Genomic DNA, 14,503 nt, shown 5'->3' with positions numbered 1-14,503 from the left:
CAGGTACTAAAAATATAACCAGAGGGGAAGAACTGGGTTAGGGTTATGCAGTCTGCTACAGTGAAGGTATACAAGCTCTGAAAAATAATATCCCTTACTAAGAGATCCAAGAGTGGTATAGGTGTAGATCTTGTCATCTGATAAGTCCAGGAGGGGATGACAGATGTGTTCTTCAAGGCCCGTTTTATTGGGGTTCACAAAAATTGCTAGAAACTGGGGTAGTTCATAGTGTTCCATACCATAATCCTCCAAATTTCTTTTTATTGGTATTACTTTATTTTGTGGTTGGAAGACCTTCTGCCATTTTTGCATGCAGCATCTGAAGCAAGGGCAACGGTAACAAGCTGCTATTAGCAGGGGTTGGGATTTAATATATCCTCATCGTTAAAATGAGGTATATGCAGAGACATCCAGACTAATGCCAAGCAAGCTGCTGTATCTGCAGAGCTGTACTGTGTGGGATGCTAACATGGATCCTGAAGTAGCAGGCTGTGCGGTCATGTTGCTTCTGTTTCCAGAGCAGCCTCCGTTACTGCTAGCTTAGGTTTCCGTTCACTGTGTTATGGTAAAAAGGGTTTCTAAGGAATCCTGTGGATGCTGAATCATAGTGAGCGCAGGCAGATACCTCTGGTGACTGCCCGATCAGGAATGCAAGTGCCATTTAGACTTTATCAGTAAAACTGGGCTCATGGGTAAATAATGTGATTGGTTTTTAAAAAAATGAATCACTGCCTCAGTCAACAGCATTCAAGAAAGGGGGTATTTTTTTTCCCCTAACACAAACTTACCCTGTGAATGGAAGTTATTGCCACAAAATATTGATGACACTAAGAGCTGAGGGGAAAAATACTTGTTAACTGCAAATAAGGATGGTTAGAGTATATTGGATTTTTGTATTTTTTTAGGAACTTAAAGGGGAGTAATCACTGTCCGTCAGAAAATTAAGTGGTGATTAATTAATGGAATTAATTAATTAGTGGAGTTAAGTCTGCTAAGTGGTGATTGGTAGAAAATTCCTTATTAATCTGTCACATTGGGTTTGATGCACTTTCTCCCAAAGTGTTTGATGTGACCTGCTAGAAATAGTGTGACAGACTAAATGAACAGTTGGTGGGATCCTCTAAAGTCATTCTTTTGTTTCTGTAAATACAGTTGCTGTAGGCATGGATTGACTTAATGATGGTGATTTTCTTCTGGAGAGACTGTAGGGATTGACTTGAAGTAGTTTCTAGTTGTCAATGTGCATCATCTTCAAAAATCCCACTGCTTATGTATGGACCTAGGTTTTTTAGTTTAGATGCCCAAAATTAGAAATGTGGTTCAAATAATCAGTAGAATTTTGATGTTGGCTGCCTTGCAAATCTGTTTTGGTTTCTACATGGCGCTTAGAGCATGTAAGAGTGTGTACGAATGCAGCTGCTGGGGTTGAGTGATATGGTAGGTGTTATGGGGAAGTATAAAACTAAATGGGGAAAAAATCAGACGTGAACTGGAAATATTGAGTGAGCTTTTGTGGGGTGGTGGCTAACAGTTCTACTGTTCCTCAGGGGTTGGGAACAAGTGGAAGTCACCTGCACACCATACCTGAAGGAGACTCCCAATTCCCTCTGGAACTTTGAAGATCATATTAACCCTAAGTGTAAGTAATTTGTTTCCTTTTCCTTTTCGAGTGCATCTTGGCTTGCTGTTAAAGGAAGGGATGAGCTATCAGATGGCAAGAATTGGCATTCAGTGTTTGGAATTTGTGTGTTCTTTCCCAACTCAAGCGCGAACTTGCTGAACTTGGCCCAGTTGTTCAGAGATGCATAGCCTTTTTCTACTTCACTGTTTGTACTGTAAGCTGGTGATAATGCTTCAAGTGTAGTGGAAGTATAACGACTTTTTTAAGGATTTTGAGATCTTCATGGGTAACAAAAGTGTGAAGTTTTGTAGGCACTGCAGTACAGGCTGGTTTTTTAACATCATTGGTTTAATTGGGAATTATTGTCATCGATATGAGTATGTCATATATACTTTAATAATTTTTTTAAAAAGCTAGGATCCACCCTGTTCTGGTGGATTTTTTCCTTCTCTTACCAGGGGCATTATGGGCACTAAATAATGACTTTGCAGTACCACCAAGAAATGAATAGAAGTGTGACAGAGAACTAAGTTTGCCAGTAATGACAGATGGGCCTTGCAGCCTCATCCAGGAGTTAGATATGTGTCACAGCCTCATTTGGCCTGAATTATTCAATCCAATTTTGATCCCATGAATTGCAGATGACTTGGGCTGAGTTCTGAGTTATTAAAAAACCTAGCGTTCTTCATCCTTTCAGAGTGACTGTATGCAAACCAAAGGAGAGATATCCTGGGCTGTTGACTTGGTAGAATTTCCTCTTCTGTTATAATGCATTTTACATTCCCACACTCATGGTTCATTTACAGATAAACAGCAGCCTATGAACAATATGTCTCTAACGTCAGCTAGAAATACAAGTCTGTTTATTTCATGGACTTTTATCTATTTCTCTTCCTCTTGGAAGTAAAGGAGGAAATCTAGGAGTACATCAGTTGTGAAATTCACTGGGGGATACTTTTGACTGCAAACCTTTGTGTTTAGAATATGAATGAATTGCGTAGGGAATTAAAAGAGGTGCTAGAAGCAGATTTGTCACAGGAGGAGAGAGTTTAGTTTATTATGAAAAGAGGCAAATAAAAGTAAACCATACAGACTTCTAATCTATTTTTCTCTCTTTTTCTGAAGTGCCCAATATCAGCCTGGATGTTTTGAAGCCCTCTTTTGCAGAAATTCTACTAGAGTCCCACATGGTTATGATCCGGGTAGGATATCATTAATTCTAGATTATAATTTTCTTCCTCCTTTCTCTTGCGTCAAAAAGAAATAGCGTTTTCGGAGATATCTGGGTGACGGCTGCAAGCTAGGGCAGAATTTACAGGCCCCAGCAACCTACTGGAATTTATACTTAGAAAAAGGGGTGGTCTTGCAGCTAAATCTTCCAAAAGTTTGGAAGCCTTGGGCTTGATGCCTGGCTGTGCTGTTGGTGTGATCTAGCTACAGCCTAGTTATGTAATCCCTCCACTGCTGAAATTCGGTTCTGTAAAGGAGAGTTGGAAATTTTCCTCACCCTACTGGAAGGTTTTAAAGTTAAATTAATATTTGTGAGGCAGGAGGATATTGCTGTGGTCAGAGTCAGGAAAATTAGCTAAACAGACACTTAGGAGAACAATAAATGTTTGGATTGAAAATTGAAAACTTCTAATTTTTTTTTTTAAATTCATCAAGGTGCTGTGTTTTCTGCTTTCCTCTTTCCTATTTATCCCTGAATATTAAAAAAAAGAGCTGGATTTAATATTTTCAAGGTGGACTGCTCTTGCAGTCTTTCCCCATTATTGTTCTCTGTGCTCTTGGTCACAGCCCTTCTGTTTCCAGCTCCTCAATCCTTCGTCTGAAGAATGAGAAGTTACTATTTTGAGAAAGGAGTCTAAGGTTTTATTTGCTACTGTTTGTAAAGCTCTTCTCAGATTCTTAAGAGAAGGAAGGCAGTCAAGCAAATTATTATTAATGCTAAGCATTTCCATGGCAACCAGTGATAATGCTGTCTCAGGTAAGGAAGCACCTGCATGAGTTTCCATGGAAATAATCTTTCTGAGGCTTTTTTTTTTTTTCAGAGTGGAGGGAAACCTGTCGAAGTAGTCTCTTAGTGAACAAAGGTCTTGCTTATGCAACATGTGTCCTCAGTGACAGAAAAGCTGGAGAAGAGAAATGAGAGAATACTGCCTCTAATGGTACCCTAAGAACATTTTCACTTGCACAGTAATATTAAAACATTCATTGTCCTCATTGTGGCCATCTCCAGAAGACGATGTGTTTATTTTAGTCAGAAAACAGCCTTTACTCAGGAAGAGTATTCATGTATGTTTGTGTACTGAGACATTTCTGGGCAGGCTTTGCAGCATAACTTCCTGCTCATTTAAATTTTATCTTGACTTACCTGTAGGGAAACAGCGGCCTCAAACCAAAGGACAATGAAGTTACATCCAAACCTTGGCACTGGCCCATCAACTACCAGGTATATTGATCAATCCACCTTCCATTCTGTTTTCAAGTGCTTTTGCTGTGCTTCTTGAAGCATAGCACCTCTTAATTGCATTGAAGATGTTGTCAGCTTTATTTTGTAGCACCTGAGCTGCATGGATGGGAATTTGTCTCACCTTTGACACTGTGCAAAATACAAACTGGACTGATGGAAACCCATTTTACTCCCTTCTCGTCTGTTTCCTCAGGGCCTGCGTTTTTCTGGTGTCAATGAGACCGATTATCGGGTTTATTTGCTGGGAAACCCGGTAAGTTGGAGTGGGAGGTTCCAAGCCAATGTCTTTAGCAAATTTTAGCTTAGTCTTGCTTCTGCCAGTGACAATGATTCTCTTCCTCTTCCTCCTCCTTTTGGACTGTCTCTCTTGTACTCTTACGCTTGCATGTAGCTTTTCATTTCCTCTCACATACGTATGTCCAGCCTAAAGTCCCAAATCTTTCTTTTTTTCCTATGTAGGTGATTTGGTGGCTAAATCTGGTCACTATTGGGTTATATCTTCTGATAACAGTTTCCACTGCAGTGGCCCTGAAGAGAGGTGTCCAACTGACATCTGAACTCAAAGGTGAGGTCAGTCTTCCTATCCTGCCTGCACTATAGAATCTCTATTATAACATCCTGGTTTCCTGATACAGGAAAGCTCATCTTGGGACTCCTGTATTAAAAAAAATATTTTTTTATATTGTATTAAAACCCTGGGGGTTGAACAAAGTACACTCAAGGCAGCTGTATGTACAAAACACTAAGCTATATAGTGCTTTGAAAGTGTAGCACTGAACGATGTGACTGTTAACAAAGGGTTCCATACTAGAAATAATCGTGCTGATGAACGAATCTTGCTTTTTGCATGGCAGACCATTTCTGATGAGTTGCCAACTTCCCTAAGCCTGTAAGACTTGATCAGAAATCGTCAAGTCGGCAAGGGCCCTGAGACACCTACTTAGCCAAAGAGAAGAGCTCTGGAAGTGACTCACAGGCAGGAGATGTGATCAGTGGCTCCTCAAAAGTCTTACCACTGCTTTGCTGGAGATTTCAGAGCTGGTCTGGGTATAAGCTGGCATCTCAAGGTGATCCAAAGATACGTGTCTTAGTAGGCTTTTGCTACCGTGTTTTCTTGCAGGAGACAAGGGCTTGGATTAGTCAGTAGCTCATATGCCAGCCCTGCTTTGCAGGTGATCACCCACCTAGCATGGAAGTTGCTTATGAACTGCTCAAGAGCCAAGATGCTGGCTACAATTGCTCTCAATTACATTGATTACTGCAGCTCAGAAATGACCAGATGTGTACCTCTTAGAAAAACTATATTTGATCTGGACATATTGGTAGGAGAAGGTGATAAAACATATGTCAGGGAAACCTTCCTGATGCAGAGATCTACTGGTCCCGTGGTTTTTAGCTTGTTCTGCTTTGCAGGCTTCCGAGGTGTTTTTTCTAGTACAGATACTTACCCCACATATGTAACTGATAATAGGCTTCCTTTTCATAAATGCCTTTTGCAGGCACCTTAAAAGTACGTGGATGGCAGGACTTCGTGTGCCAAGAGTGGGAAACCACTGAGCTTGGGTTATTGAGCAATGCCCACAAGGAAAAGAGTAGGATCTTCATATCTCAAAGAGTTTAATAGTGAACAGAACAGATCTTCAACAAAAATACTGCAAGGAGCTACCTGTATTGGCTGTAAGGGAGACAGACCAGTTGGATCAGTGCCCTGCTCTCAAGCTCTGCATGTGCTCTGTACTACTGTAGTATGTGGTGTTTTGAAATGAGAAATGTTTCCTGATATTTATGCAAAGCAAATGACAAATGCAAGAGATGCAATGATCCTTTGTTATGTCCAATGCCAAGGTTATAGAGCTTTTCACAAACCCTAATAAGTCATACTTTGACCATTCCAGTTTACGTCAATGGTTGCTTCATTTTGTAGATCTCTGTGGGAAGTGAATTCTAAAATGTGATGTGAAACTATTCAATTACACAATAAGTTATTGGCTAAGCTGCATGCAGACGCCAGAGCTCTCAGTCCCTTCCCCAGGCTCTGAAAGCTAGGCAACATTTCTTTCCAGGACAGGCTTGCAAAGTGATCAGCTGGGTGGCTTGTAGTCTCATTGCAGAGAGAATAAAAAACATCAGAAACTGGAATAACCTAATTAGTCTGATATACATCCTGAGAAACTGCAAGTTCGGTCTTAACATGAAGCATGGTCAACCTCCTGTCAGTCCCTTGAGACTTATGTCTTTTTTTATCTTTTCCGATAACTGTTCTCCTCAAAAGTATTTGTATGTTTATAAAGAATGCAGCTAGGATGTTGCAGAGGCTTGGAGCGATTTCAGACCAGTACATGACTTCCTGCAAAGGTCATTCGTGTTGAGTTTACTTAATGTGGTAAGGTTTGCAAATAGGAACTGTAGTTGAGTTTTTCTTTGCTGAAGTCTGTTTATTTGTATTCCAGAACTGTCCAGAGTCATGCTACGTGGTGGAGGGCAGATCACACTGGGCTGGCTCCTTCATTACCTCCCTTTTTTTATGATGGGACGAGTTCTCTACTTTCACCACTACTTTCCTGCCATGCTTTTTTCCAGCATGTTGACAGGTAAATTCTAGAGTCTAGGAGAAGACAAGGCAGGGAAACAGGTGAAATTCCGTTAAATGGAATGTTTTCAGACTAAACAGTTTATTTTTTTAATAGGTTTTCTGCTTGCTTGTGCAAAGTGCTTGAAAACATTGACTAATTCAAAATGTTTTTCACAAAGCAGCTTGCAGTGCCAAATTGTCTTTTTTTGTTACCACCCTGAAGAGGCAGTCATGTCTAGTGCTTAGGGCATTTAAATTTAGAGATGTGATTCCTATTCTCTGTGGTTTCACTGTTCTTATATATGCTTTTATACAAATGACTTCCCTTTGTTTGCTGCCCCCATTCTTCTGTCATGTCTGTTCATAATTCAGTCTTGGTAGTTTTTCCTGTGATTTTGTACCAACTTAGTTAGCATCTGGGGCCCAGATCTCTTTTGCATTTATTCAAATGGAAAGATAGGAAAAAAGAACCTTCTGCCAATACAAAACAATCCCTGTAGTTCTGAAGGTTACCAAGGTAAATGAATTTTAAAATTGACAAGGTCTTCTGGTGTTAACAGAGCTTTGTCAGCCCAGTCTATGACTGAACATAGCAGCTCTGCTCTTTGGCCTCTGTATTGCTCCTGACTTCTACCTCTTCCTTCTCCTAGGAATCACCTGGGACACACTACTGAAGTTCTGTGCTGGGTTCTTGTCACCCAGCACTACAGCTAGAAAAGTATATGGAGGGGGGTTCCTGGCACTGGTTCTGCTCATCATGTACAGGTGAGTGCTGAAAGCTGAACTCTTCCTGAATGTGTGACAGTCACTGTCTCAATGGAAACCTTACTGCCTGTTAATTATCCTTAGCCTTTGTCTCTGCCTCTCTTTTCTGCTGAACTTGTCAGACATCATCAAGCCCAATCCTAAACCCTCAAATTTTATTAGATTCAGCATCTGTGTCCCAGTAATGCATTACAAAACATCTTTCCATTGCAGGGAATCTTTCTGTTATCCCAGCACTCAGTGTGAACACTCTATTCTCCTCCAAACCCACAGTTCAGTGGTTTCTGATTCTAGTCCCCATGCTAGATGGTGCCAGATCCCTCAAATACAGGCAAATCCTTCATTGCTGTAGATTTTCTCAGCTGACTTTTCTCCAAAGCTGTTGCTTTCTAAGAGAAAATACCACCTGTGATAAAACTGTGTGCTATGTATATATTGTGTTCAGCAGAGATTAGAAGGTCCCCAGTGGAGCTTAGAGCAGCCCAAAAACAAAGGTCCCACAGGACATCTGTATGGACTAATCTGCTGCAATGGTCTTGAGACAGAAAACTGTGCAGTCCCTGATGGGCATTTGGTTTCCTTCCACAGCTTCTACCTCTTCCATCCTCTGTCCTATGGGATGATAGGACCCATGGCCTCTGACCCTAGCAGCCCCATGGCAGGGCTCCGGTGGATGGACTCCTGGGAGTTCTAGAGCCAGCAAAGGGAGCCTGGAAACAGTGGATGAGAAGCATGAGATCTGCTGCATGTCAGGCTGATTCTGGTGCTTTGGAGACATGTGACTGTAAAATGCCCTCTCTGGAGAACTCTGGCTATAGTAGCCCTGTTGCTTTGGCATTTGTTTGCACTGCCTGCATTGGAAGATGCAGAGAATGACCGTGAGAAGGTCCTCTTAACAAGACTCATGTCCTGAATCCTTAGGTTATATTCCTGGACAACTGGCTGCTTAAATCTCAATTCTTTTGAGCAATATATATCCATCAAACAGCAGTGGCATTCCAGCAGTCAGACCAGTACAAGCTGGAGGCTGTGTGTAGTTGCATGTTCGTGTGTGTGTCTTCCTTTTTGTAATCTAAGCACCATTACAGTTTGAGCCAGAGAGCGTCTGAGACATTAGGACTTTTATCATGGTTAACAACCTTTCTTATGGCGAGGTTTTTGAAAGCTTCATGTAGGTATCTGGGGACGTCCATTTTATCCTGCCCTGGCTGTCTGTGGTTTTTTTGTTCTGACCCTGAATTTTTAGAATTTGACTGAAAGGGGTCTGCTTGAAATCTCCTGAGCCACTGTGCCTTGCCTGTCTCCCAGGCCCTCTGTAGACAGAGGAGATGGAGATTGTTTATCCCTGTATACTGCCTTGCTTTCTGGTCACCTTTAATCATTTGTAACAATCACCAAGCAGGCCTGTGCTCAGAGCCAGACTGTTCCTGCTCAGCACTTTGTAGCTTCTTTGCAGTTCTGTGTGAAACTGCTAAAGAAGTTACAGTGGAAATAGCAGGTGATTTATTTTCTGCCCCAGTGTGCTGTGAAGACCACCTTCTTGGGGGTGCACTAGAGACTGAAATGATAGCTTGGAAATTTTAGACAGCTGTCAATCATCTTTTGATCCCAGCTGTTCCAGTGCCAGTACCTGCACTTTTAGGGGGAAGGCTTCATCTTAATGAATGTGGCATCTGCAAAACTGGCTGTCAGTGCCACGGTATCTGCTCACTGCATTCACAATATTGAGCAAGTTCCCTCTCGTAGACAGCTGAACATCAAATTACTGTATTGAAGGAAACGTGAGGCCAGGCAAAAATTCTTTGTCTGTTAAGTGTCAAGAGCCATTGGATGTTGAATCCACCCCTTCCAAAAAAGCAGAATTCTGTTTATCAGGTGCCTTTCTCCTGTGTTAGGTCTATTTTTGTAAATGTTCCTTTTATTCCATCTCCTACTCTTCACCCAATTTCAATTTCTTGTCACAGTTCAAGGTTGCTACCTTGTATCATCCAACATGAATGACACTTAGACCACAGCTGTGTTCCTGTCTCAAGAAGTAATATTTGCAAAACCCTTTTGTGTATGTTTCCATGAACTCAAGCCTTTCATTTCAGAGTTCTTGCTCTGCTTCTCAGCCTTGCTTCAAAATTACAGGTACAGGGAGAGCAGCAGGTGAGTGCGTCTGTCTGTAAACAAGAATTGTGCTTTCATTTCTCTTACCAAACCTTGAATTCGAATGTATTTCCTACAACACAGAAGGGCTGTATTAGCGTAGTTGTTCTGTGTGGGGGACTGAGACTCCAGTCAGACTTGCTTTCGTTCCTCTTTAATAGAGATGCATAGCATTGTTCAGTAAGGCAGCTGCTTGCTATTGTAAGGCTCTGGCTTGGTGTGTCATATCTCTCTCTCCAGAAGTTGACTCCTATAGACACTAACTCAGATGGTATGGACCTATGCTTTTGATTCTAAAGGTTTTGAGTTAATCACCTGCTGGTAATACATGGTGGGAAGTCATTGCACTAATTAGCTACTGGGTTTGATGATTCTTTTCCACTTGCTATTGCAGGAAGTGCTCCCACCTGCGGGAGCCAGGGGTTCACAGAGGTGATATATATGCAAGAAGGATGAGGGAGAAGGCTGTAAACTTCTTCAGATCCTGCTTGATCTGACAGCAGCTGCAAATTGTTAACTGTTGGCAATGTGGCAGGCAGACAGTGCAGTGCTGCCTTTGTAGCAATGTGATTCAGCATCTTCTGCTCTTGGTGAGATTATTGGCTTAATACCTTGCTACCCTGAATATGAGCTTTCCCTAAGGTAGTCCCATTGCCAAGGGGAGGATTTGCCAGAAGAGCTGATAAAAGCCATGATTTAAAGTGCAGGGTTTTTTCCAGCACATACAATCACACGCTTGCCCTTAACATTAACAACAAAAAAACCCCTAAGAATCTTGTGTTTTGGAATGACAGTTTCTAACACTCTATTCGTCAAATTAAATCTGTGGTAAAGCAAAAATTGACTCAGTAACCTTGGTTACTTCAGTTATTTCAGTTATTATGAAGGGGTCAGCTTTGTAGGAGCTGCCTGAGGAAGATGAGCCAGTGTGTTCCTTGGCCAGGGTCCCTCTATCCTTTATTAGTAATAATCTTTTGGGTGGGGATTGGCAGCTGAGTTTGGGGATTGGCCAGCTGAAGGTGGCAAATGTCATGCTCCCATCCCACCTTCCTGTGCACAAGCCCAGCTTCTGTTTCAATACAGACAAAGGTTTCTTTTTCTTTAGGACTGCCATTTCAGAAATCCTCTGAGAGCACTTGATTGGTGTTGAGACTAATCTATTTCTTAGGCCTTGTATGCTGGTAAGGGGATAGAGGCATACAGTGAAAAAAATCTTGCTGTTCCACAAGAGGGAGCAACCTCCAGCAGAAGCAGATTTTTTTTTTTTTTTCTTTTAAATGAGTTAAAAGTATTAAAAGGTCTACATTTGAAGACTGGAGGGCAGACATTTCCTCTGCACCCTCTGGACTCCAAGGGTGGGGTTTTCAAGTAAGTGTAAATTGATGTTGCTCTGTTTTCTTTCAGGAGAAAAATACTGAAAAATTATTTTAGTTAGAATTTGACCTTCAATATTTGCTTCTCAAAACAAAACCTGTCAGGCTATAGCTGGAACATAGTAGTAACCAGTATTTTGTGAGGCCAATAAAATTCAATAATTGGGATTCCCTTAATGACTCCGACTTAAAATGTCTGAGTGGTGCAGACGTGAGGCAATGGGTGCAGGGCCCTCTTTGCTTTCTGAATGGAATTTGAGCTGCTTCAGTTCAGTTTTTCCATTTGTGTTTGTGGAATGAGTTCAGGTTCATTTTGAGGACTGCTTATTAGTCCTCTTCCCCAGTCGTGTGGAAAATAGCTAATGGTGCTTTCTGAGGCTGGAAGATGCTGTTCTTTGGAGCAGCTGCTCTCTTTGAACTTTGCTTGACAGGGCTCCTTTTATTAGTGGCAAAGTATTTCATCAAACTATCCATGGATTCAAATCACAAAAAGCTGCAGGCTGCCACATTCCCTGCTTCAAATTCTTTTTTGTATGTAAACTCTGTTTTCACCTCTTCAGTCTTTGGAGGATAGATAGAAGGCCTCTAGGCTCATCTAGCTTCATCCTAGACAATCCATCCATCTTAAAAGGTTTCTGTTAACAGTTGCTTCAGGACACTGATGCGCACACACCTATTCCAGCAGCAGGGACTGGCCTATTTCCAGGAACTGGACTACTCATGCTATGAGACAGAGATGTGACTGTGAGGAGGATTTGAATGGAGATTCCTGTGCCAAGGTTGCCCTTGGCCCAGGTGGAGGACTTTGTGTCGTGCACTGCTTACCAGCCTCATTCACAGCCCTGTGGGTGGGAGAGCCACCTCCACTCTCTCGTCTGCAGAGAGTTTTCTTTTTGCACCTTGATTGGAAGGGCTTATTGATGCACGAAGGGTATTGACAGGATCTACCTTTTTATATCTCCCTCCTTCCTCTTCTTCAAGTATGTCCAAAGCACAGGACATGTCTTTGCTTCTCCTCCAATTTTTAGGCTGTGCATCCATTTCTTATGGGTGCCTGAACAAGGAGTAGGACAGGACACCTCATAGTATCCTGAGTGGATGAATACCTGTCACATGCACTGAGAGCAAAACCAGAACCTTGTTAAGGAAAAGTAAACAAATGTGTTATTTGACAGTTCCCTCCTGTCCTTCCTGGATCCCTTGGAGAATTGTTTTCAAGGGACTTGAGAGTGAACCAGCTGTCAACATGGAAATGCAGGCACTTACGTGAAATTCTCCATTGTCACACTTGGCGGTTTCCCTTCCAGAGGCTGTGCCTGTGTGACTTACCCTCTGGGTTGTCACTCTGCACACAAGTACCATATAACACTGTTTCCTCCTCTCGGGATCCTGCTGGCAATGTGAAAATCTCCTTAGCGATACCCTGTGCCTCCGCCAGCTGGGGAATATAGGTAAGATTTTTTTTTTTTTCTTTTCTCCTTTACAGCAAGTGACCCCACACATTGGCAAGTGTGTGTCATGAAAGCAAAAATGTGTGGACTGTTAGAACATCATAAGGCTCTTTCCTGCTGGGAAAGGAAGGTTGAGGATAAGAACACCACCTCCATAGCACACTTGCTCTCTTTGGGGGGCTGTGGGCTGCAAGCAGTCAGGACTGAAAATTGTCTCCATCTTCTTTAAAGTACTAAGACATTGGTTGCATCACTGGTTGTGAGTTGCTTTACTTTTTAAACTCCTTTATGCTCTTTACTTGAATGTCAAGGGCTATGATTGTCACAAATAATATCAGAGGTAGGGGACATACTAGCACAGAAACCACTCCTGCTGAACTTGTAATTGGTCCTAAAACTTTGCCAAGTGAGTTTGTTGTGTTTTATAAGAGGCGCTGCTTAAACCCATCCTTGAAGAACTTGCCCCTGACTGAGCAAGAGTTTGGAGCAGCAGTGAGAGGGGTTCTTTTGTAATTCTGTCCTGTACTCTGAACCTTTCTTACTAATGCTGCGTGTGTATGTGTGCGCATGTGCATCTGTCCGTAAACTGAATGTATTCTAACTAAGGTGTAATTACTGCACCATACAGTGCGGATGGGAGAATGTTCCCTTGAGCTATAAGTGTATTTTGTACAGGAGATCATGGAAAATTAGGTAGAATTTGGAATTTAATTTTGTAATAAATACCTCTTCTTTCAAGCATTCTCTTTGCGTCTAGATCTTGGGGTGGGTTTTTTTTCCCCCCCTTTCCTGTCTCCCTCGCATGCTTGAAGTAGCAACATGAACTTTAAACGGACCCATTGGAGAGTTCGATCTAAGACAATGGTGATCTACGTCAGCTTTTAGCACACAAATGTTGCTGGGCTGCAATTCTAGGAGGTCAGGTTTTACTGCAGTCCAAGCGATGTGCTGATAAGCACGGCAGGAAGTGAAACTGGTACATTTGGGTGAGAATAAAATACTGTCTGTTGAAGCAGGTTTATTTCTCCATGTTACGACATGTTGAATTGTAAATATGTATATGTCAGGTTTAATGGGTGTATTCATCAGGCTTCTGGTAGGTTGCCTATGAACACTTCATTTGACAGATTAAGCACTTTATTCAGGAACCCAACATTTTTCTGTAAGTCATTCTTATGTTGAGTGTGTAGCGTCCATAACATCAGACTGATTCACAGTTTTGTACAAATGAGGCCCTTGCTGTGAACTAAATGCGATAGTCTCTAATAAAACTGGAATGCTGTAAATCAGAATCTGGCTGTATGCCAGGCTGTAGTGACAGGGCAATGTATACTTTTGAGTACCGTGTAACAAGGGGTTGCATCCTTGGGGTGGAACTAGATGGGGAAAAACAAAATACAGTCTTCTTATTTGGGGCTACACATTGATGCCCAGATCAGTGCTGGAGGAGAGCCAACCAGTCTGTTTAGACACGTTCCAAGGGCTGCTAAAGTAAAGTCAGGACAGCTAGAAACTGGACTATGGCCTGCACAAGGTGATAGAATAGGCTAATAGATGGTTACTGAACAGCCTATTGACATCTTGTATTGCTTCAGAAAGTGCAAGTTGGTCTTTGGAGATTGTCTGATCAGGGCTATCGTTCTGGAAGGAAGGACCGCTGATACAGAAGCTGTGCTAGAGCGTAGGGAGACAATCGTAAGGAAAAGGCATGAAGTATTGTTCAGAAAATGCTGATAATATCTGAAGTAAAACTTTACTTCTCACTGCCCTCTAGAGGAAGAATGGCTTCTTTCTACAGGTAAGTGATCTCACGTGGGTGGACACTGGTGACTGATTCCATTTGCATTTGATTTGAACCTGCCAGGTTTCTAGGCTTCTGAATTCCAGCCATCATCCCATTACATGTTCCTCAACAAGAATGAGGCTTTTTTATAATCTGGTGTTTTAATATAGATTTTGTGCTCTGTCTTTAAGCCACTGCTTAATCTTCTTTTTGCTAACCAAATAGAAACTTTCAATGCAAGTTGCTTTCTCTAGCCCTCAATCTCCTGTGCCTCTCCTCATTTTCTTTGGTTTACCCATATGGTTCCCCAGACT

At 41.9% G+C, this 14,503-nt stretch overlaps 1 protein-coding gene across 2 annotated transcripts in view; it reads left to right on the top strand.

The window, feature by feature from the left end:
- The window catches only part of POMT2 (protein O-mannosyltransferase 2), a 30,872-nt gene extending 17,549 nt beyond the window's left edge, over nt 1–13,323 (top strand). For both annotated transcript variants that reach the window (XM_050897169.1, XM_050897170.1), the window contains 8 exons: nt 1,548–1,639; nt 2,747–2,823; nt 4,002–4,073; nt 4,288–4,347; nt 4,554–4,659; nt 6,545–6,685; nt 7,317–7,431; nt 8,020–13,323. In XM_050897169.1, coding sequence (XP_050753126.1) covers nt 1,548–1,639; nt 2,747–2,823; nt 4,002–4,073; nt 4,288–4,347; nt 4,554–4,659; nt 6,545–6,685; nt 7,317–7,431; nt 8,020–8,125 — 769 coding nt within the window. In that variant the 3' untranslated portion in view covers nt 8,126–13,323. The remainder of the gene's footprint in view (nt 1–1,547; nt 1,640–2,746; nt 2,824–4,001; nt 4,074–4,287; nt 4,348–4,553; nt 4,660–6,544; nt 6,686–7,316; nt 7,432–8,019) is intronic.
- The last annotated feature ends 1,180 nt before the right edge of the window (nt 13,324–14,503 follow it).

This window comes from Gymnogyps californianus, chromosome 5 (genome assembly GCF_018139145.2).
Source record: "Gymnogyps californianus isolate 813 chromosome 5, ASM1813914v2, whole genome shotgun sequence".
Classification (NCBI taxonomy): domain Eukaryota; kingdom Metazoa; phylum Chordata; class Aves; order Accipitriformes; family Cathartidae; genus Gymnogyps; species Gymnogyps californianus.
The sequence above is the reverse complement of the archived record's forward strand: the minus strand, read 5'-3'. Positions and strand labels throughout refer to the sequence as shown.